This window comes from Muntiacus reevesi, chromosome 1 (assembly GCF_963930625.1).
Source record: "Muntiacus reevesi chromosome 1, mMunRee1.1, whole genome shotgun sequence".
NCBI classification, from domain to species: domain Eukaryota; kingdom Metazoa; phylum Chordata; class Mammalia; order Artiodactyla; family Cervidae; genus Muntiacus; species Muntiacus reevesi.
In genome coordinates, this window is record NC_089249.1 from 14709734 (window position 1) to 14731665 (window position 21932).

At 42.8% G+C, this 21932-nt stretch overlaps 1 protein-coding gene across 1 annotated transcript in view; it reads left to right on the plus strand.

Annotated features, from left to right (window-relative positions):
* Positions 1-3261: 3261 nt before the first annotated feature.
* Positions 3262-21932, plus strand: part of C1H12orf75 (chromosome 1 C12orf75 homolog) — a 46525-nt gene continuing 27854 nt past the window's right edge. Inside the window, exons 1-2 of the mRNA XM_065938413.1 lie at positions 3262-3538; positions 20214-20238. Coding sequence (XP_065794485.1) covers positions 3493-3538; positions 20214-20238 — 71 coding nt within the window. The 5' untranslated portion in view covers positions 3262-3492. The remainder of the gene's footprint in view (positions 3539-20213; positions 20239-21932) is intronic.

A 21932-nucleotide genomic window follows, 5' to 3' on the forward strand; every position in this document is an offset into this window, starting at 1 on the left:
CAAGCATTTAGAAGAGTGGCTGGCACTAATGAGGCACTCGATAGTGTTTGCTGAAAGAACAGACAGCATATTCTATAGCCTTATAAGGCAGAGCACATATGATTAACAAGGGCCAATGTCCTCCAGCCAAAGACCACTAGGAACATCCTGGCAGTTGAAAAAGTTGAGTTTATCATTCATCACAGTGACAGAGAATGCACATCATGGGGAACAGAGTGTTAGGAAAAGATTTAAAAGATCTGGGTTCAAGTTAGGTGATTTTGGTTGGGGTTTAAGGAAGCAGGATTTTTTCCTGGATTGGATATTGTCAGGAAGTATGGACAAGTCTATGATGGGATATTCTTAATGAATGTCACCTACAAGGCAAGAAGACTAGAATGGTGCTATAACTATAACTGGTAATAATAATTTTTAAAAAAGTAACAGTCATTTGTATTAGTCAGGTTTGGGTGGTGTTTTTGTGGTTTGCCAGTGAATTTGTTTTTGTTATATTTAGACAAGATTACTGAGTGGTCTTTTTGGTCTTACTTCCTCATAGTTATCGAGCAGGCATCACTGATATTGGTTTCTATGCAACTGTCTTTAATCAGAGGATGTGAAGACCTAGCCGTGAATGTCAGATCATTTACTGGATGTCAGGGTCTGTTTTCCTCTTTCTGATGAGTGTTCTAGGGCTCCAGCATCATATGGTGAAGAAATCAGTAAAAGTGTTTCTTTCGGCTGTTTGATAATCCCCCACCTTTCTTCCTCATCAGTTCTGTATTTGTATGGAAGTAACCACTGAATCAAGATGGTGCAGGCCAAGTTAGAAGAGCAGTGCTTCTAAATGCCAAACAACTCAAAAATGCACCATTTGCTCAAGAGTTTATTATCATCTCAGCATGCCCAAGTATACCTAATTTTAAAGGGGGCATGGTGTATCTTTTGTAACCTGAACGATAGTCTTCACTATTGTTCCAAAGATCATGTACAACCATCCACTAGGGCCCTGGTTCAAGTTCAAGGTTTCCTCAAAACACAGCTGTATGGTTTTTAGGAAGGTCTTTTACCAGTGTCCCAGCACCCTCTGGGATTCCTGTATTCCTCTGTTAGCATCCCTGATATTTTGTAATTATGTTGCTTATAATCTATCTGCCTGGTTAAACTTTCTCCCATATGTTTGTAACCCTTGACCTTAATTTTAACAAGGGACTTGGCACAGGTTAGATTCTTTATAAATATTAAATGGATTTAAAATGGAGATTTAATTCCTGGCTTGAATTCATCTCACACAACATTTATTGAGTCTGTCCTATGAGCCAGGAAGACATTTTGATAAATCAGTTGTCCTTACTTTCAGGGAATTAGCACTCACTTATAATAGATTTAAGAAAAAGAAGACCTGTCATTTATTTAGGGTCAGGTACTATGTTAGGTGCTTCACATGTGTCTGAATAATTATTGGTGTTTTGCTGGTAAAACAACCGATAAGTTGTGGGTTAAGTAACTTTGCTGAAGTCACACAGCTACTAAGTGGCAGAGCAAGGATTTTAACTCAGATAGTCTGGTTTCTTTTGCCTTCAATCCTTGCCAGCATCAGAGTTTTTTCCAATGAGTCAGGTGGCCAAAGTATTGGAGCAAAAGGAGAAGAGGGCGACAGAGGATGAGATGGTTAGAACATGAATTTGAGCTGACTCTAGGAGATAGTGGAGGACAGAGGAGACTGGTGTGCTGCAGTCCATGGGGTTGAGTTGAACATGACTTAGTGATTACAAGCCTGACTCCTGTAATACTTTCCCAACTACTAGGCTGAAAGATGCCACATAAATTCACAGTTCTGTCATTAAATCAGTGTTCAAGTTGATCTGGGGTGGCCTGGGCTTGCGATAGCTTGAAATAGGATCTCAGTTCTTTGACCAGAGATTGAAGCCAGGTGGAGGCAGTGAGAGTGCAGAATCTTAGTCACGAGACCTAGAGGGCCAGTGGCTGGGTCCTGGTTCTTCTGAATTTCAACAAAAAGTTGGAAGTAGCAAAACAAGTGTTTTTTTAGGAGGAAAAAAGTATATTGTGGGTAGATATACACAGGTGGGCTGAGAGAGAGTTGTGTGCCTTTGTGGGCACGCTTAGGGCTCAGTCGTGTCCAGCCCTTTGAGACCCCACGAACTGTAGCCCGCCAGGCTCCTCTGTCCATGGGATTCTCCAGGCAAGACTACTGGAGTGGGTTGCCATTCCTTTTTCCAGGGGATCGTCCTGACCCAGGGATTGAACCCAGGTCTCCTGCATTGCAGGCGGATTCTTTACTGTCTAAGCTACCATGGAAGCCTTTGCGGTAGCTTTGGTCACTTATTTGGGGCAGTTCTTGTGAGTTTCCTCTGGTCAATCACCTTGCTTTGCCTGGCTCTGAATGCATATTTGGTATAATTTAGGGCCCTGCCTGTCTTGTATGCAAGCATCTTTTGGCCAAGATGGAGTCCAGTGCAAGGGTTCTGGGAAGTTGACGGAGTATATTATAGTCCAGCACTTCCTCCCTTCTCTGACTTCTGAGGAACCTTTCTGTGTATGTGCAGTTTGGGGGATCTTCTTGATCTAAAAAATGAGAAATATGTATGTAGTCTCTTTATCTTCTATCCAAGCAGGACTGGGCTCCTGTCATTATCTTCATCTTGGAGCATCTGCCCACAGGGGACAGATGTCAGCTGCTCAGCTTGAGGTCCGTTTATCTCTTGCATCAAGGTTCTGGACCCAGGTGTTTCAAAATTGCAGCAGATACTTAAAGTCTAGTAGGTTAATAAGACCATCATAGGGAAGACTTTATGTTCCTGTTACTGGCCAGTGTGAATAGGGGAGCAGAGTTGTACTGGCTTTCTGTTAAAGCAGAAGGATTTCCGTTTATAGAAATATAATATATTTGGGGGAGGGGAGCGCCCATTTGCTCAAAACAGGTGTTCCCCGCCACTTCCTCCACCGACCCCCTCCCGTCTCCCGCCCCCTCCCCGCCCCCCCAACACACCTTCTGAAGTCGGGAGGGGAAGTGGGGAAAGAGAAGAAAAGGCGAAGAGGATGTGAAGGGCCGCCAGGTGGGCATCCTCCAAGGCCCTGCCTCACCCTCCAGCCCGCGCCGGCCACACCCCTCAGCCCCGCCCTCACCCCCAAACCCACTTTAAACTCCCGCCCCCTCTTAACGACGACCAATGTCCGGCCGGGGAGCCCTCAGGAGGCTGAGGATTGGCCGGCGCCGCGGTTGCCGAGGTGACGGGTGGGTCCGGCGGGGTCCCAGAGCCGGGCGGGGCGGGGGCGAGGGTTGCCCGGCAGTTTCCGCCCCAGCTGGCCCAGGCCTACAACGCCCAGGTTTGCCCTCCTGGGTACCTAGAGGGGGTGGTCCCCGCGAGCCCCTCGGACCCGTAAGTCCCCCGCCGGCCTCCGGCTCGGGGCGCGCCGCCCTCCGCCTTCGTCTCCGCCCCCAGGATCTGCGGCTGCCAGCTCCCGAGCGTGGCTTCCCCGGCCGGCGGCGCGATGGGCTGCGGGAACTCCACCGCCACCAGCGCGGGCGCGGGCCAAGGTGAGCGCCGCGGGCGGCTGGGGGCGCGGGGACCGCGACTCGGGGGCGGTGGGGAGCGCTGCAGGGCTGAACGCCTCTGCGGGAGGGGCCAGGAGAGAGGCGGCGAGAAGGACGGGTGCGGGGACCCGGGGCAGGGAGGGCGTGCAGCCCCCTCTCCTCGTCCCCGATTTCGGGGCAGGAGCGACCGTCCGGTTTAGGACAGCCTGAAAACAGGGCATTTCCCCTCCCTGTGCGGGGGCGGTCACGCCTGGATGAGGAGAACCTGCAGGGCGATCCTGCGCAGGGAGCGCGGGGAGCCCTGGTGGCGGGGCTCCCCTGCAGCGGGTAGTCCCGGCACTCTCCTAGGAGGGAGGTTTCCTAGTCGTGGCCAGCGTCTGCTCCCTCCTTTCTCGCACTCGCTTCCGCAGGCCTCGGGCCCCAGCCCCTTGCAACCCAGAGTCTGCACCTGGAAAAGTGCAGCAGAAAGATTCAGGACTTTCTTTAGGGGAAGGGAAGGTGCTAGTGGGTTGAGAACTGCCAACAGGGCACTAAAAATTCATCTGAGTCTGTCTTGATGTTTAAGACTGGCTGGGCTGTTACGATTCCTCTGAGAAGCTGCAGTATCGAGGATGCTTTAGAATATGTGTGGCAGAGCTTTAATATTAGCAGTGATCTGTTCATATATTTTTCATTAAAAAAAAATATTGAAACTTCTTTTTACACTTCTTCATTGTGTTGATTGGCCGGGGAAGTCGTCTAGATTCCCCCCAGTCAGCCAGGCGTTGTATCAAGTGACTTATTCCAAAACTCAACGGTTCTCTTTGACTCAGCTAGTGTCTACAGATTTAAGAGTCTGGGTCTGTTTTGAGTAATACAGTATCTGCTGACCTATTTTGGTGTCTTTTGGATGAAGAACTCATATCTCCTCCAATTGAGATCAATCAGATGCCACATCCCATCCCAACCAGCAAATGGGAGCAGCGCTCTGATGCTGCAGTGTTTCCAAGGCGGGAGCGGATGCCTGGTCAATGACTTTGTGACCTTGGGCCTGTCACTTCCCTTGATCCAGACCTCCTGGAAGATGTAGTTTAAAATTCAAGCCTTTCCAGTTTATTTATTTTAAAGTTTATTTTGTTGTTCACCTATGGGATCAGATATGGGAATCTGCTCATTTAATTGGCGAAGTTTGTTGTTCCTCTCTGGCTGTCAGTGACCACACATACGAAATATTTTAGGAGAAGGCACTAAAATATGTGCGATTCTAGTCCCAAAGCTGTGAATGAAGCCAGGTAATGATTCATTGAAAAGTTTATCTCTTAGAGGTCATCTTTACCATCTCGAATTAAATTCCCAATCTTGTGACAGGCAGAGAACTCCTGGGGAACAAACCCTTTAATTCTTGTAACAGCGTCAAAGGTAGTTAGCTTAGTTAATGCCTTAGCATATGGACAGGAGTCTCACTTGAGAGTGGCCAGAGAGCTCTGTGTGGAAACCTGGAACCATGTCAAGACCACATCCTGCACCAGGAATTACAGTTTACTCTTTAACACCTGAGGTTGCACTGTGTGGGTCCACTTATACATGGATTTTTTTCAATAGTAAATGCTGTAGTAGGACATGCTCTTCAGTCAGTTGAATCCAAGGGTGTGGGACTGTGGATGTGGAGGGCTGACCATGAATTATACTCAGATTTTCCACTCTGTGGAAGGTTGGCGCCCCTAACCTCCATGTTAGTCAAGGGTCAAATGTATATCTCTCAACCTAACATGCCCTGTGGCCCTATGCCTTCCACTGCATGTGCACCTTACTTTTAAAAAGGTTAAAAACCATTACCTTTGGTTCGGTAGGTTTTCTATGTTATCATAAAAAGAAACAAAAGAAGTTGCAGGAAGGATTTGTAACCCATTTGGTTTAAAGTAGAGCTAGCTTACTTCAGAGCGTGTTGCCTCCCTGTCAGGGAATCGAACCCTAGTCTCCTGAGTGAGAGGCAGGGATACTCACCACTATTCTAATGAGGAGGGTTTCCCTGGTAGCTCAGTAGGTAAAGATTCTGCTTGCAATGCAGGAGATCTGGGTTCGATTCCTGGGTGGGAAGATCCTCTGGAGAAGGAAATGACAACCCACTCCAGTATTCTTGCCTGGAAAATCCCATGGACAGAGAAGCCTGGCAGGCTACAGTCCATGGGGTCCCAAGAGTTGGACACGACTTAGTGACTAAACCACCACTACCAGCTTACTTCATTTATGTTTTTGTTTATTAATGAACTGCTTGTCAGGTTTGGAGATAGAGGGAGGTTTTCCATTGCTAAACCAGGATGATGCTAAGTGAGCTCTGCAATAGTGATGTAAGAAATAGAGAAAACATGATTCTCCTTACAAATATTTGGTTGACCTTTATTCCCCCAATGAGCACATTCCTTTTTATGTAAAGGGAGATACAGATATATTGAAAAAAACCACTCCGAGCACACGTCTTCTTGATGAGTAGCCTCACTTTTGTTCACGAAGGACGGCTCCTGTAAGAGCGTGCTGTTCTCTCCTCGAGCTCGCTCTTTGCTAAAAATTACTGTATGTTCAGAGAAGAGGAAAATAGCGAGGGCAGACTGTAAAACACGAAGGAGAAGAAAACATTATGAGTTGGAAGTTATTGCATCACCTCTTTGATGACTCTGCCCTTGTCTCTAAGAAGTCATCCCCCAAACATTTCTCTGCAGGTAAGTCCGGGTGCCTAGCCTCGGGCGTTGGCCATTGTTATTTTGAAATTTTCTGTCAGCTGGTGGTGGCACCTTAGGTTCAGAAAGGAAATGCATCAAGAGGAGAGATGGAAGGGTAAGAGAACTAAACCGCAGTGCAAAGGTTTCTTTCAATTGTGAACTTTGGCATCAGCATTAAATACGCTGTTGCCTAAGCTGCAAATGCATGTCACTGAACCCAAGTAAAATGAAATGCATTAAATTGGTGTTGTCTCCACCCTCTAGTAATTACAGTGCAAAACTTCTGAAATGTCCCAGGAGTCTTACAATAGTCATTTTAAAGCTTTTTAGCAAAAAAAAAAAAAAAAAGAGAAAGATGGTGGGCAGGTGCTGAACTTGAATGTGGAGAGTGAAGCTCAAGCTTGACATTGGCACTGTGCTGGCTGTCACTGTGGGCATTTCACTTTATTTTTTTGAGCAACAGGATAGCATCCTACTGTAATTACTATATAGAAGTGGAGTAATACCACACTGAAGGTGAAATGGTGTTCCCTGAACATTTTTCTATAAGAACACAGCAAATCTGCTTTCAGAGGATACATTAGCACTTTATAATAAGGACCCCCAACCTGAAATCACCATTGTAAGCCCTGTCTTACTCTCTAAGTAATTCAGGTAAAACCAGATAATTGTTTCTTTTCCCTGGGCTATCTGGACAACAGCTTTTCTTGGCTTTTGTCTGGTGAAATTGGTTTATATGACAAATGGATATTTAGTAGTGTGCTTCAGTAAATTTGATTCTGTATGTCCAATACATGGAGAAACTAAAATGCAGTGCAGTGATCAAACAGCCAGAAGGAATCAGCTCATACAGGCCCTAGATAATTTAGGGTAGATTTCCTTTACGGTAGATTTCTGAGTGTAAGCTAGTACACGGTCCACCTCTGTGTGCAAAGTTTTGTACTTTGTTAGGCAATTTTAGGGCAAGGGTAGGGGCAGCCAGCGAGGGATGACTGTAGAATGAAATCAAGCTTTCCCCCTCTTGAGAACCTGGTTGTTGAGGTAGGAAGATTCACCGTTTGAGAACACCTGCAAAGCAAAGTGTAGTCAAATATACACTGAGCATCCAAATGCCCAAGAGAAGTGGAATAAATGATAGTTTATTCAGAGAAGTCTTCAGGGAGGAGTCAAAGTATCCATGCTATCAGGGTAGAAGGGGTCACGAGAACCACTTTGATTATACGAGCACGGTCCCCATTCTGATGTTTTAGGACCATCACTGTCTCAATATAGGAATTTGATTTTTCCCAACCTAGAACTATACAGGACTTGTATTTTCCATTCAGTGACAATTCGGTACACTTTCCCTGCCTAGTGTAGAGTCTAGGCTCTAAACTTTAGAGGAATGTCTGAGTTTAAGAACCCATCTTTTAAAATTTGAAATATTGTTGATTTCCAGCGTTGTGTTAATTTCTGCTATGTAGCAAAGAGATTGTTATATATAGTTTTTAAAATATTCTTTTCCACTATGGTTTATCTTAGGATATTGAATATAGTTCCCTGTGCTATGTAGTCAAATCTTGTTCTTTTTCCATCCTGTGTGTAATAGTTTGCGTCTGCTAACCCCAGACCCGCAGTCCATCTCTCCCTCATCCCCTCCCCCCGGCAACCACAGGTCTGTTCTCTATGTCTGTGAGTCTGTTTCTGTTCTGTAGATACGTTCATTTGTGTCATATTTTAGATTCCACAGTGCTATCATATAGTATCTATCTTACTTTGATAGATAAAGAGTCAATTTTGAAAGGGTTTCATTTGCTACAGGGCAGGGAACTGTTGCTTTCTCTGTGTTTTTCTTTGCTCTCTGTCTCCACCACTCTCTCACTCAGCAGCCAGATTCTCTATTCCCTAGTTTCTCCTTGAATATATTCCTTAATTAGGCGGAGACACGAACACCCCTGCATCTGAGCTGATGAACCATAGCAGGTCAGTCATTTCCTGTGTATAGTCATGCATGTAGATTGTTGCCTGAGTCTGTAATGTAAACCAGGAAATCCTATTTTATGTGAACCAGAAAAATCTCTTCAAAGTTTGGATGGTTCCAAATGTGTACAAGAGCCTATTTCAGTGTAGACTATTTTGCAGGCTGTGAAAAATATTTGCATCAGCAGAGTCATTTCAGAAGTATTCTGCTCCTTGATTGAATTGTTGAGTTGCTTTTTCTACCAGAGATGTGTAAGTGGCAGCTATCTGACCATAACTTAGTTTATTACTAGACTCTTTCTATAGTGGTTCTTCTGTTATTTATATACTAATAGTCTAAGGAGGTGGGAAGAAGAATTTTATTCTATTTAATCATGTACCCAGGGAGTTATCATAATTCTTTTGGGTCCAGTTACTTAGGTTAGTTATCACCTTATCCTCTATTAGATACATAATCACATTCTCTTCCATTGCTGTAACTATGTAGTCCAGCCTTCATCTACATCTGTAGATGGTTTCAGTCAGTTTAGTTCAGTCACTCGGTCATGTCCGACTCTTTGGGACCCCATGAATTGCAGCACGCCAGGCTTCCCTGTCCATCACCAACCCCCGGAGTTTCAAACTTATGTCCATTGAGTTGGTGATACCATCCAACCATCTGATCCTCTGTCGTCCTTTTCTCCTCCTGCCTTCAATCTTTCCCAGCATCAGGGTCTTTTCCGCTGAATCAGTTCTTCTCACCAGGTGGCCAAAGTATTGTAGCTTCAGCTTCAGCATCAGTCCTTCCAATGAATATTCAGGACTGATTTCCTTTAGGAATGACTGGTTTGATCTCCTTGCAGTCCTAGGGACTCTCAAGAGTCTTCTCCAACACCACAGTTCAAAAGCATCAATTCTTCAGCGCTCAGCTTTCTTTATAGACCAACTCTCACATCCATACATGACCACTGGAATGGTTTGGTAGTTCTGAAATTCAGCCACTGTGCTCAGCATTAGTCCAGGCTGTGTAGTGGTAATAATATAAAATTTTGCTGATATCATCAAAGAAGTCATTAATATCTTATGTGCTACATCCCCCCAGCTCACTTAGGGCCCCCCCCACCCCCCACCAATCTGTCTTTCTATTCTTTAAACATGCTCCACTCATTCTTGTTATCTGGCTATTTGAAATACTCTTTCCTGGAAAGCTGATATTTTGTTTATTTATTGTCATTTTTGTTTCCCTTCCCCAAAGGTAAGCTTCATGAGAGTCTTGTACATCTTGTTCACAGCTGGACACTCGGCCTCAAGACCAATATTCAGTCTTCCAGTGAAATTTTTTGGGTCTTAAAAATTTTTTTGTTGAATGGATAAATATACTGGGGAAACAAAAAAGATATAAAATTAAGTCCTAACTTGTATAGGCACTCTGTGACTGATATAGCACTAGAGCAATGAAATAAAACCTTAAGCAACCCGGGAAGCCTGCTTGGAAGAGGCGGGACTTGATTTGACGTTGAAGAATAGGTAGGATTTGGATAAGCAGAGAATGGAAGGGAGGGCACTTTTAGAGCAGTAAGAAAACGCAGGGATAGAAACGGGCTCGGTGCATTTCAGGGCAGTAGTTCACATTGGTTGCAGAGTGTTGGAAGTAAGAGCTGTCAGGATGGGAGCTGGGGAGGACAGAGAGGTGAGAAGGCCTCAGGACTGAGAGGAGGCTCTGGAGCCAAAAGACCCCAGTTCAAATCCTGCTTGCATCATTTATCAGCTGCATAGCCTGGACAACTTGCTGAAACTGTCTGTATCTTGGTTTCCTCAGCTGTAGAATGGACGAGTAGTTGTAGAACCTACTCAAGATTAAATGAGTTAATATATATAACGTGCTTAGAGCAGTGTCTTATTGTCTAAGTGTGCTGTTATTAATACGGGGAAAGACTGTCATACCTGGCATAGGAGGACGGGGCCAGCAGTAGAGTGATGTGATTTCAGGCTGTTGTCAGGAGTCCTTAAGTGAGAGGGTTGTTGGTGAATGGTGGAGGCATTGACATCAAGGACCCCCGCAAGCCAGTTAGGCTGAGGACCGGCTACATGTGAGGGAGGTAGGAAGTGGAAGTGAAGCTGCTCAGTCGTGTCCGACTCTGTGACCCCTTGGGCTGTAGCCTATCATGCTCCTCCGCCCATGGAATTTTCCAGGCAAGGGTACTGGCGTGGTTGCCATTTCCTTCCCCAGGGGATCTTCCCAACCCAGGGATCTAACCCAGGTCTCCCACATTGCGGGCAGATGCTTTACCATCTGAGCCACCAGGGAAGCCCGAGGGAGGTAGTGGGAGGGAGAAATGAAAATGAACCCAAACTGTTAAAGCCTAGGAGACAGGTGGCGCTAGTGGGAAAGAACCTGCCCACAATGCGGGAGACCTGGGTTCGATTCCTGGGTTGGGAAGATCCCCTGTAAGAGGACATGGCAGCCCACTCCAGTATTCTTGCCTGGAGAATCCCGTGGACATAGGAGCCTAGTAGGCTCCAGTCTATGGGGTTGCAGAGTCGGACACAACTGAAGCAGCTTAGCACAGAACCAGGAGACTGGAAGGACCTGCTACTCCCTCTAAAGGAAAGGTAGGAGGATGCAGGTGACCCATTATCTTCCTGGATGGACTGCATTTGATGTGATGTGAAGGACAAGATGTGTGGAAACACCTCTGTGCAGACAGTTATCCCTGGCACGAAAGGATTAGGAAATTCACTTGTTCCAGCCCCGCAGGATCGATGTTGCAACCACGTGGCCGGTTCATGAAGGTGACCCAAGAGAGTTATTCAGTTCTGCCATGAGCCACTTACAGCTCAGTAGAGACATAGCTTAAATTATAGCAGCTAAATGTCAATGCGTTGCCTTATGTCTGTACTTATATAGCTGTGTTTATTAATTTTTGTCTACTGAAAGCGAAATATTCAGCAAGGGCAACCTGTAAGCAAAGAGATTTCCTCTTAAGAACATCCACGTTCATTAACAATTTTATTTGCGACATCATGGGTTGGACCTAGAGGATATTAAGCTAAGTGAAATATGTCAGACAGAAAAAGACAAATACTGTATGTTTTCACTTATACGTGGAATCTAAAAAATGACACAAACAAATCACTATAACGAAACAAAAACAGACTCACAGGTACAGTGGTTGCCAGGTAGTGAGGGGGGCTTGTGGGTGAAATAGGTGAAGGTATTAAGAGGTGTGTGTGTGCCAAGTCGCCTCAGTCATGTCCAACTCTTTGCGACCCCATAGACTATAGCCCGCCAGGCTCCTTTGTCCATGAAATTCTCCAGGAAATTCTCCAAGAATACTGGAGTGGGTTGCCATGTTCTCCTCCGGGGGATCTTCCTGACCCAGAGATCGAATCTGTGTCTCCTACGACTTTTGCATTGCAGACAGATTCTTTATCGCTGAGCCACAGGGAAAGCTCCATTATTAAGAGGTATAAGCTACCAATTATACAATAAGTAAGTCTTATGAATGTAAGTCAGCACAGGGAAAATAGTCAATAATGTTTTAATTACTTTGGTGCATAATCTATAAAACTGTTGAATCTTATGTTGTACCTGAAATTAACATAGCATCATCAGTCAACTATACTTTTAAACATTTACATTTTTAGGATACACTGATCTGAAATTTTTTCTCCACTATTGAAGAAATAACTCACGATTCTGTGTCTCTTATTGGCTTGTTGAAAAATAGACATTGCTGTAGATGAACTAAAGAGCTGTTGTTCTACTTCTTTTGGCCAAATTGAGCTGATGACATAGTTTTAGAACTATTATGGGTCAGAGGAGACATAGCAAGCTGTCAAAATTAAAGGGAGCTTTGTTTTTTTTTCTACAGTTATGTTTATACAATTCTCAGAGAGACGTTTTTCTTTCATAAAACAAATAAAGAGTAAAACGTTCCTGCATATTTTTATTAGTTCCCATAAGAGCCATAATCATTTATATTTCTGATTAAAAGAAGAATGATTTGTGCATCTTTAGTGCCTTTTATAAATTCTTCATGTGCATAATTTTATTTTTTGGTGTATGTGTTTAAGTTATCACTACTCAGTCTGAACAAAGAGATATGATTTACTATGTAATTTAGCGATTCATTTGTTTGTGAACAGTTCCGGTATATTACATCAGTGCTATGAAGTGCGTAGAGAACAGGGATGAAAAAGGCATTAATAGAAGGTTTTTTCAAATATACATATGTCTGTGACCTTTCTTTGAAGAGAGATAAATATTTTCTTTTTGTTAAAATTTGGCATGTGTATGGAAACTCATAAAAATAAATATATGACTCTGAACCATATTGAAAATGTACTGGACAGTACAGGGCAATCTTTTAAACTTATAAGATTTATTAGATTGCCAAGAAACATCTGTCTATAGGAACCAAGATGTTACATATATCTGCTTATTATCACTGAACTGATGTATATTGTAGCTGGCTTTATCATGCACTAGGAGTAAAATTTTGTCTGTGTTTGCAGAATATGTGGCATGTCATATTAAATTTAATTTTTCTTTGATATTAATTTTGCTATGTATTTCTTTTCAAAAGGGAATTTCTGCTTTTGGAGAGGTGGAGGAGCACAGGGATGAGAAGTGTATTGGGTTGAATGGTGACCTCTAAAGAAGATATGTTCTTATCCTAATTTGGAATATTGTCTTGTTTGGAAAAAGAGTCTTTGCCGGTATAATTAAGGATTTTGAGATGAGGACACCGTCTTAGATTATCTGGATAGGCTCTAAATCCTGGATGATGAAGCGTCTTTGGAAGAGGCAGACAAGGAGAAGACAGATACGGAGAGGAGGTGATGTGAGGACGGGGTAGAACAGAGAAGGCACTGTCTGGCCACCAACTGCAGAGTGCCAAGGAGGACCCACTGTCCCCTGATGCTAAGAGGCCTGGCCCGTGTTCTTCCCGCAGCCTCTGCGGGGCGTTGGGACCTCCTGACACCTTGATTTTGTACTTCTGGCCTCCAGAACTCCGAGAGCACGCGTCTCTGTTGTCTTAAGGCATTTAGCTTGTGGTGGTTTGTTACAGCATTCCTGCGGAACTAACACAGAAGATTTTTTTGTACTTGTTCCTGGAATGGGATAAAATCAGAACAGGAAGAATTTACAAACAGTACCTGTAGTGTGAATAATCATCTGCTGAAGCAGATTCAGCACCGTTCAATCTTGGTGTGATTCATACAGAATTTCAAGGCTGTTCAGAGCCTCAGTTATTTATGGGGGTGCCCAGTTTCTATAAAATGTGAAGATTATCTGAGAGGTTTTTCCTTCCTGGATGCCATCTGCCTCTCCAGTTCTCTGACACCGTCCAGTTCAATTCTGATGCTCATGTGTGGAGTTAGTGTCTATCACCGTAGGTTTGAGGGCTGAGTCGCCTGAGATGGCCTCACTTCAGACACCAGTAGCAAGTATTGGGTCCCCAGCTTACTTGCACTGCTGTCTGACTTGACAGCAAATTTGGGGGTTCTCACATCCTCCCTCCTCAGATCTGACCGTTTGTTAGTATGACTTTATATAAAGGACACAAATGAACAGCCAGATGGAGAGGTACAGAGGTCATGTTAAGAGACTCAGGCATGGGGGTCTCTGTCCCCAAAGAGTTAGGGCGCGCCCCCTCCTGGCACATGGATGTTCAACTCAGAAACTTTCTGAACCCTATCCTTCTAGTGGTTTTATTTCTTGCCTGGAGAATCCCAGGGACAGAGGAGCCTGGTGGTCTGCTGTCTATGGGGTCGCACAGAGTCGGACACGACTGAAGTGACTTAGCAGCAGCAGCGTGGACGTTTCATTACTTAGGCCTGATTGATCAAATCATTGGTCACTGGCGATTAACTTGATCTCCATCCCCTCTCTTTTTCCAAGAGGACAGGGAGTGGGGTCGAAAGTTCCAAGCTTCTAATCAAGCTTTGGCTTTTCTGGTGACCAGCTCCCATCCTGAAGCTACCTGGGGTCCTGCCAAGAGTCACCTCATTGGAAGAAACAGGCTCCTATCACTCTTATCTCAGAAAGTTCCAAGGGTTTTAAAAGCTCTGTGCCAGGAAGAGGGAATGAAGACCAAATATTTTTCTATGATTCCTCAGTATCAGATTAATTTTTAAAAAAATGTTTGAATAAATTGCATTTGCTGTGCATTTTTAAGTGACTGAGACTCTTGACTTTGGGATTCATGAATACAATTTTAAAATCTTTTGACGAGAGTAAAAGGTATAGACTTCGGTGGCAGTCCAGTGGTTGAGTCCACGCTTGCACTGCAGGGGGCGTGGGGGTGATCCGTGGCTGGGGAATCCTGCATGCCCTACAGTGCAGGCGCTTCCCACCAAAAAATATATATGTATACACAATCACGGTGAAATGAGGCAATATTGTGAACAGCAGCCTTCTAAGTGTTAAACAGTTGGATTCAGAAGGAAGTGTTCTTTACATACCATACCCACTTACATTTTTTGTCACTGGAACCGAATATGATACTTTTCTGAGAGCAGACCTTCCCCTCCCACTTCCATCTTTTGGGAAGATATTTAAAATTATAATGATCAATAATACAATTTTGGAAAACAGTCATTAAATCTTTTGACTCACGAAAATTCTAATTTAGGTCTATATATTTTGTGTTGCTTCTATCCCACAAGAAACACGGTTACCTGCCTTCCCTTGTATTAATGTACCATAGCTGTGTTTAAACAGTAGAGAGGCATTTTGGCAGGAAATGAAGTGGTAGTAACAGGGAAAAATGTTCTACCCAAGGGGCCTTGAAAGAAGTAGCTACACCACTATAAATATTTGTTTAATAAATGATGAATCTCATGAATCATAAACACAGCTTAAAGCAAATGGGATTTTGCCACTATTTGAATTGTTCTAGTCAAAGTATCTTTTGCATAAATTATCTAGAGAAGAACTCTCCATCTGGTTAACTGTAATCAATATATAGATGAAGTATGATTAAAATGTTATCCTGAGGGTAATCAGAATTTTTCTTCTCTTTCTAGTAATTTTATGATTTTATACTTTTGCAGAACAAAGCTATTTCATATTTTATATACCTAGAAATTCTGATATTTTTGCTGGGAGTTTCAACAATTACAGATTTTGTTTTTCTTTTTCTCTGAGAAGTTGTATGTCAGGGAGTCATGTTCTATCTTTCCTGATTATAAGCTTATCATTAATCCCTTGCTCCTGTGAAGGTGTATGCTATCTTCCTTTTTAGAAAGATGAATGTACATCATAATCACATCTATAAGCTTGATGTATAATCATATCTATAGGCTTCATGTATATACACTGACTATATACATCAAGTCAGTGTTTCTGACTTCTTGGCCTCCATCCCTACTGCAGTTAAATAGATGGTGCCCTTTAAGAGAGGTACATTTGCGAACAGAAGAAATGGCCTGCTGATTTCCTTCTGGAAGGTAACACCTGGCATCTGCCTTGGGCCTGCTGGGAAGTTAGATGGTGAACCCAGCAGGAAAGAGGCCGTGGGGGTGCCCGGAGTCAAGGTGAAGCGGATGCAGGGTTTCTGGTGACTGATGAAAACAGGTACTGAGGAGACGATGCGTGACTGTTTTGAAATGAATTTCACACACACGCTTATTGCGGTTTGTCTTTTCCGGTGCCTTTGTCGGCCCAGGATTAGAAGCTGAAGCAGAGGGATCTAGGGACTGTCAAATAAAGTACTGGAGCAGGAATTTTTCCTGGCTCTTCTGCCTTCCAATTCCATGCTGCTGTTTCCCTACCACCCTGCTGCCGCCCTCAGAGGCAGCGGGGTGGCTTCTGTCCGCTCTGCCCTCCCTTCATCTCCAACAGCTCAGCGCTCGTGGCGCTCGAATCAGACCGCTGTCTTCTTTCTGTGTGACGTCCCGGAATCCGTTCTGATGCCTTCTGCTCTCTCCTCCCCTGAGTGCTGCAACCCCCAATCATTCCCCATCTTTTTCCATGAAAATGAAACTAAGAAAACGAGGATATTTATTTTCTTTTTAGACTTTCTCCCAGATTCTCATGCTTGTTTTGATTCTGAAATAAAATGTCCATTTTTATGGGTTTTTGGTGGCACTCATCTTTTGTTTATTTTTTCCTGTCGGACTCTCCACTATTATTATGTTTAAGATTTTTTAAAATTTTAGGATTTTTTTTTGGTTTTATGATCTCAGATTCCAAAGCCGTTTTTATTTATGTAATCTTAGTGAGAGTTGTGAAACAGAAATATTACTCTCCCCTGAGTAAAGTCTCTTTAAGTTTGTTACAAAGTTCAGGTTTGGTCAAAACCTCTAAAGAATTTATTTGAGACATAGCCTTTTTTAAATTCATTTTTAAATAATTTGTTTTTTGGCTGTGCTGGGTCTTCGTTGCCGCTCAGGCCTTTTCTCTGGTTGTGGTGACCAGGGGCTTCTCTCCAGCTGTGGTGCACAGGCTTCTCGTTGCAGTGGCTGCTCTTGGGGAGCGAGGGCTCTAGCGCCCCTGGTTTTCAGTAGTTGCAGCTCCCGGCTCTGGCGCACAGCCTCGGTGGCTGTGGTCCACAGGCTCGGGGGTGGGATCAGGCATGTGGGATCTTCCCAGGTCAGGGATTGAACTCATGTCTACTGCACTGGCAAGCAGATTCTTTACCACTGAGCCATCAGGGAAGCCTGAGACATAGTCTTGATCACCTTTATTCTTTTCTTTGAATTTGCAGTATTATAGGTCCTAGATTAATATCTCTCGGGTGAAGTTCTTACAATTTTGGCAATAACTCTTCCTGCAGATTTGTTTTTATTTTGTAGCACGTTTTCCTTTATCTTCACACCTCTGTGACTTGTGCAGGAGTTAACTCCCACTTCATAGATAGGAAAATTGAGATACTAAGGAAAATGTGACTGCTAATAACAGTGATGCAGTGCAGGAGATCCAGGTTCGATCCCTGGGTTGGGAAGATCCTCTGGAGAAGGAAATGACAACCCACTCCAGTATTCTCACCTGGAGAATCTCATGGACAGAGGCGCGTGGCAGGCTACAGTCCACAGGGTCACAAGAGTTGGACACGACTTAGTGACTAAACCACCACCACCAAAAACAGTGAGCTATTTTTATGTGCCAGACTTGGTTCTGTTTACATCTTTTTATAATTAAAAAAAATTTTTTGGCAATGCCCTTTGGCCTGTGGAATCTTAGTTCACCAGCCAGGGATCAACCTGTGTCCTCTGCAGTGGGACCGTGGAGTCTGAACTACTGGACCAAGGAAGTCTCAATTTTTAAAATGTATTAATTTTCTTTTTTTTTTTTTACTGAGATGCAGTTGACATATAACATTATATTGGTTTCAGGCATACAATGACATGATTCCATGTTTATACATGTAGTGAAATCACCACAATAAGTCTAGTTACCATCTGTCACCATACGTAGTTAACTTTTAGGATTTATTGCCTTGGCAACTTTCAAGTATGCTGTATAGTGTTATCAACTGTAGTCGGTGTGCTGTACGTGACATCCCCATGGCTTATTTATTTTAGAACTGGAAGTTTGTATGTCTTGAGTTGCTTCACTTGTTTCGCCCATTCCCCGACTTGCCTACCCTGTGGCAACCACCATTCCTTTCTCTGTATCTATGATTTTTTTTTTCCACTTGTTTTGTTTTTGAGTTTCCACATATAAGAGAAATCACTTGGTATTTATCTTTCTCTGCTTAGCATAATTCTCTCAAGGTCCATCCATGTTGTTGCAAATGGCAAGATTTCTTTCTTTTTTCTTTATGTGCGTGAGTGCATGCTAAGTCACTTCAGTCACGTCCAGCTCTTTGCGACCCCACAGACTGTAACCCATCCATGGGATTCTCCAGGTAAGAATACTAGAGTGGGTTGCCATGCCCTCCTCCAGGGGATCTTCCCAATCCAGGGATTGAACCTGGGTCTCTTAATGTCTCCTGCATTGAACGGTGGGTTCTTTACCACTAACACCATCTGGGAAGCCCGCTGAGTAGAATTCTATTCTATTATTCTGTCTTCCTGTATCTGTATCTCACATCTTCTTTATCCATTCATCCATCGCTGGAGTTAGGTTGTTTCCAATCTTGGCTATTGTGAAAAAAGCTGTGATGAACATAGGGGTGTATATATCTTTTGGAATTAGTGCTTTTGTTTTCTTTGGATAAATGCCCAGGAGTGGAATTGCTGGATCATATGGTAGTTCTATTTTTAATTTTTTTTGAGGAACTTCTGTACTGTTTTCTGTAGTGGCTGCACCAGTTTACATTCCCACCAAGAACGCACACTGGTGTCCTCCTTTTTCCACATCACTTGCCAACACCTGTTATTTGTTGTCTTTTTGATAATAAACATTCTAACAGGTATGAGGTGATATCTTGTGGTTTTGATTTACATTTCTCTGATGATTAGTAATGTTGAACATCTTTTCATGTACCAATTGGCTATCTGTATGTCTTCTTTGGAAAAATGTCTATTCAGATTATTTGCCCATTTTAAAATCAAGCTGGTTTCTCTCTTTCTCTCTCTCAACCTCTCTCTCTCTTGCTATTGAGTTTTATGTGTTCTTTATATATTTATAATATTAACCTCTTATATCAGATATGTAATTTAGAAGTATTTTCTTCCATTTAGTAGGTTGCCTTTTCATTTTATTGATAGTTTCCTTTTCTGTGCAGGAATTTTGAAAATTTGATGCAGTCCCACTTGTTTATTTTTGCTTTTGTTGCCTTTGCTTTTTGAATCAGATCCAAACATTAATTTCTAAGATCAGTGTCAGGTAACTTACTGCCTATATTTTCCTCTTGGAGTTTTATGGTATCAGATCTTACATTTAAGACTTTAATTCATTTTGAGTTAATTTTTGTGTATGATGTAAGATAGTTGTTTAGTTTCATTTTTTTTGCATATGACTGTCCCGTTTTCCCAAGACAGTTTATTGAAAAGACTATTCTTTCCACATTTCATATTCTTGTCTCATTTGTTGTAAATTAAGTGAGCATGTATGCCTGGGTTTATTTCTGGGTTCTCTATTCTGCTGCATTGATCTGTGTGTCTGTTTTTCACTGAAACATACTGTTTTGATTACTATAGCTTTATCACGTAGTTTGAAATCAGGAGCATGATGCCTCCAGATTTGTTCTTTCTCAAGATGCTTTGGCAATTTGGGGTCTGTTGTGGTTCCATAGACATTTTAGTATTATTTGTTTTATTTTCTTGAAAAATGTCATTGGTATTTTGACAGAGATATATAGATTTTAAAGAACTTCACGGTAACTTTTGAGAAAGATATTCTTACTTTCCTCATTTGACAGGAGGGAAGTGAAGTTATAAGAGGTTAAATGATACTTAATTCCTTGTAGCTTTCAAAGTTGGAGCTAAGTTCTATTTGTTTAGGTAAGGATATTAGGGGGCAGAAGTGCAGATGGAACTGTGTTGTGGGCAGAGAATCTGTGATAAGTGAGAGGACTGGGGTCCAAAGGAGATGGGTTGTTTTTGGCATGTGGGTGGGAAACAGAAATGAAAGGGTTCAAAATAGGATAAGAGTTGGCAATGAATGTTACTCCTTTTGGAGCTGGGTTGGCATCTTTGAGACTTCCCAATTCATTTAGGATGTCATCTCCATTTTTGTCATGTGACTTTGCTTTACTTTTTGATTAGTGCATAGTGTAACATAACAGTTCCATGTGGGTACCAGCTTAGAAGTCGTGTGGCTTAGAAAAGAAAATATTTCTCAAATTTGTTACTGTATCTGTAAAATTAGCCAATTAGATTGAGCTGTCTTATAAAATTCCTTTCAGAATCAGCACTTCATAATTTATAGGAATTGTTAAAAATGGAGAGAATAAATTCTAAACCTAAGATTTGGCTTTTTGTGATTTTCCTGTTCTCTTTTTTCTTCTTTTGTGAGATGATCTTTCAAAAAATCATATTCTCAACTCATCTCTTTAAAAAGTTATTTTAGTTGAATATTGGGCTTAAGATTTTTGTACCAGTGTTACCAAGATAATGAGAAAATATCTTTTTCTATTTTTTCCCAGGCCCTGGAGGAGCAGCTAAAGACGTGTAAGTACTTAATATTATGATTTTCTGAGCTGTTTCTGAGGAAGACACTGTTTTTATGATTATGACCTTTAGATATGTAGGTTTGGCTGAAAAGACATGGAAGTACTTTCTGTACTGAACACAAATCAAGGCTCTCATTTGATTTGTAACTAAAGTGCTATTTGAATAAAGGGATTATTTGTGGCTTTTTATTTTAGCCTTTCAGTTGCCCTAGCACTTTAACCCAGAACTTTATGCAAGGGAAATGTTTAATTGTGTTTCCATCCTAGCTTGTGTAGAGATTTCTTCTAATCACAAGCCTGTGATTACGGCAGAATAAAGCACCTAGCTTCTATGACTATGCAACATCTTAGAGTTTAGCCTTTGGGAAGGGTGGGAGCCAAGCATTTACCAAAGACACACTAAATCGCTTTGAAGTTGAATAAACAGACATTTGAGTGAATGTATATGTCCATTCAGGGTCATCAGGATTGAGTTTGAGGGTTTCCATCATGCATCTTCTGTAGTTCACTATTTAAGAGTGTTTGTGGCACTGGGAACTATTTTCAATATTCTGTAATAAACCATAATAGAGAAGAATATGAAAAAAAATATTTATATATGACTGAGTATATACACATAACTGAATCACTTTGCTGTATTATACATCAGAAACTAACACAACATTGTAAATCAACTATACTTCAATTAAAAAAGAGATAAATGCAAATGTTCTGGAAAAAAAAGTGTCATTTAGGGAGCTGGGTAGTGAGGGTGGAGTAGGGAAGGGAGAAGGGGGGGATGAAGAGCCCCCAAGGACAAAAGTAGAAAAAAGAGTGTTTGTGGTCACTCCATGGGTTGTGGGACCAGCCTCTGTCCAAGCCCCTGCAGTCGGTTTGGAGGTCACGACTGCTGGTGCCACACACACAGACCAAGAGGGCAGGGGAAGATGTGTTACTCACATAACGGGGCTTTCTAGAGAGCGCAAGGCGGTCTCCTAAACTGGTCCATTCAGTTTGCATGAAGGAGGGGGTAAGTGGCTTTATTTCTTGCTATGAGTGGTGCTGGGGGTGGGTGGGGGCGGTGGGCAGAGGAGTGCCTGACTGTCTCCTCCCTCTTGGCACCCATGAAGGAGTTCACAGGTTTTTTTTTTAAGGCTTGCACAGTTGTGGGGCAAAAGTATCAGTGGGACTTGAAAGCTTTTGTCACAAGCAAAGTCAGGCATTTATATATATATATATTAGCAAAAAGGAATCCAGAGAAGATTAGATTAGGGCTGTAAAGTTTTGGGGGGATTAAATAAGCTTTTTATATGGAACTTGAGGTACAAAGGAAGCAGTGTAGAATACTTCAGTCTCCTGGTTGCAGTGGTTGGATTTATTACCAAAGCATCTAGCAACAGTGCGTTCAGCATCCTTACGTGTTCCTGCTATGGAAGTGCCTCCATCTCTCCTTCAGGCTCTCCCTTCCTTTTCTGTACATTGGTGCCAGGTTAATCCCCTGCCCTTTTAGGATCTCTGCTCCCAATTTTAGATTAGTCTCCATTGCCCTTGGATTGAGTCCAGAATCCTTTGCAAAGAGGAAAAGGCCCTTTAGGTTCCAGCCTTTAGGAGAAGGAAGCCCTGCAGTCAGGGAGTGACAAGGTCAAGGACCCAGCGGGGAGCTGGGCGCTCTGAGACCACACTCAGGGTCTCAGACCGACTTCCTGATTTCCG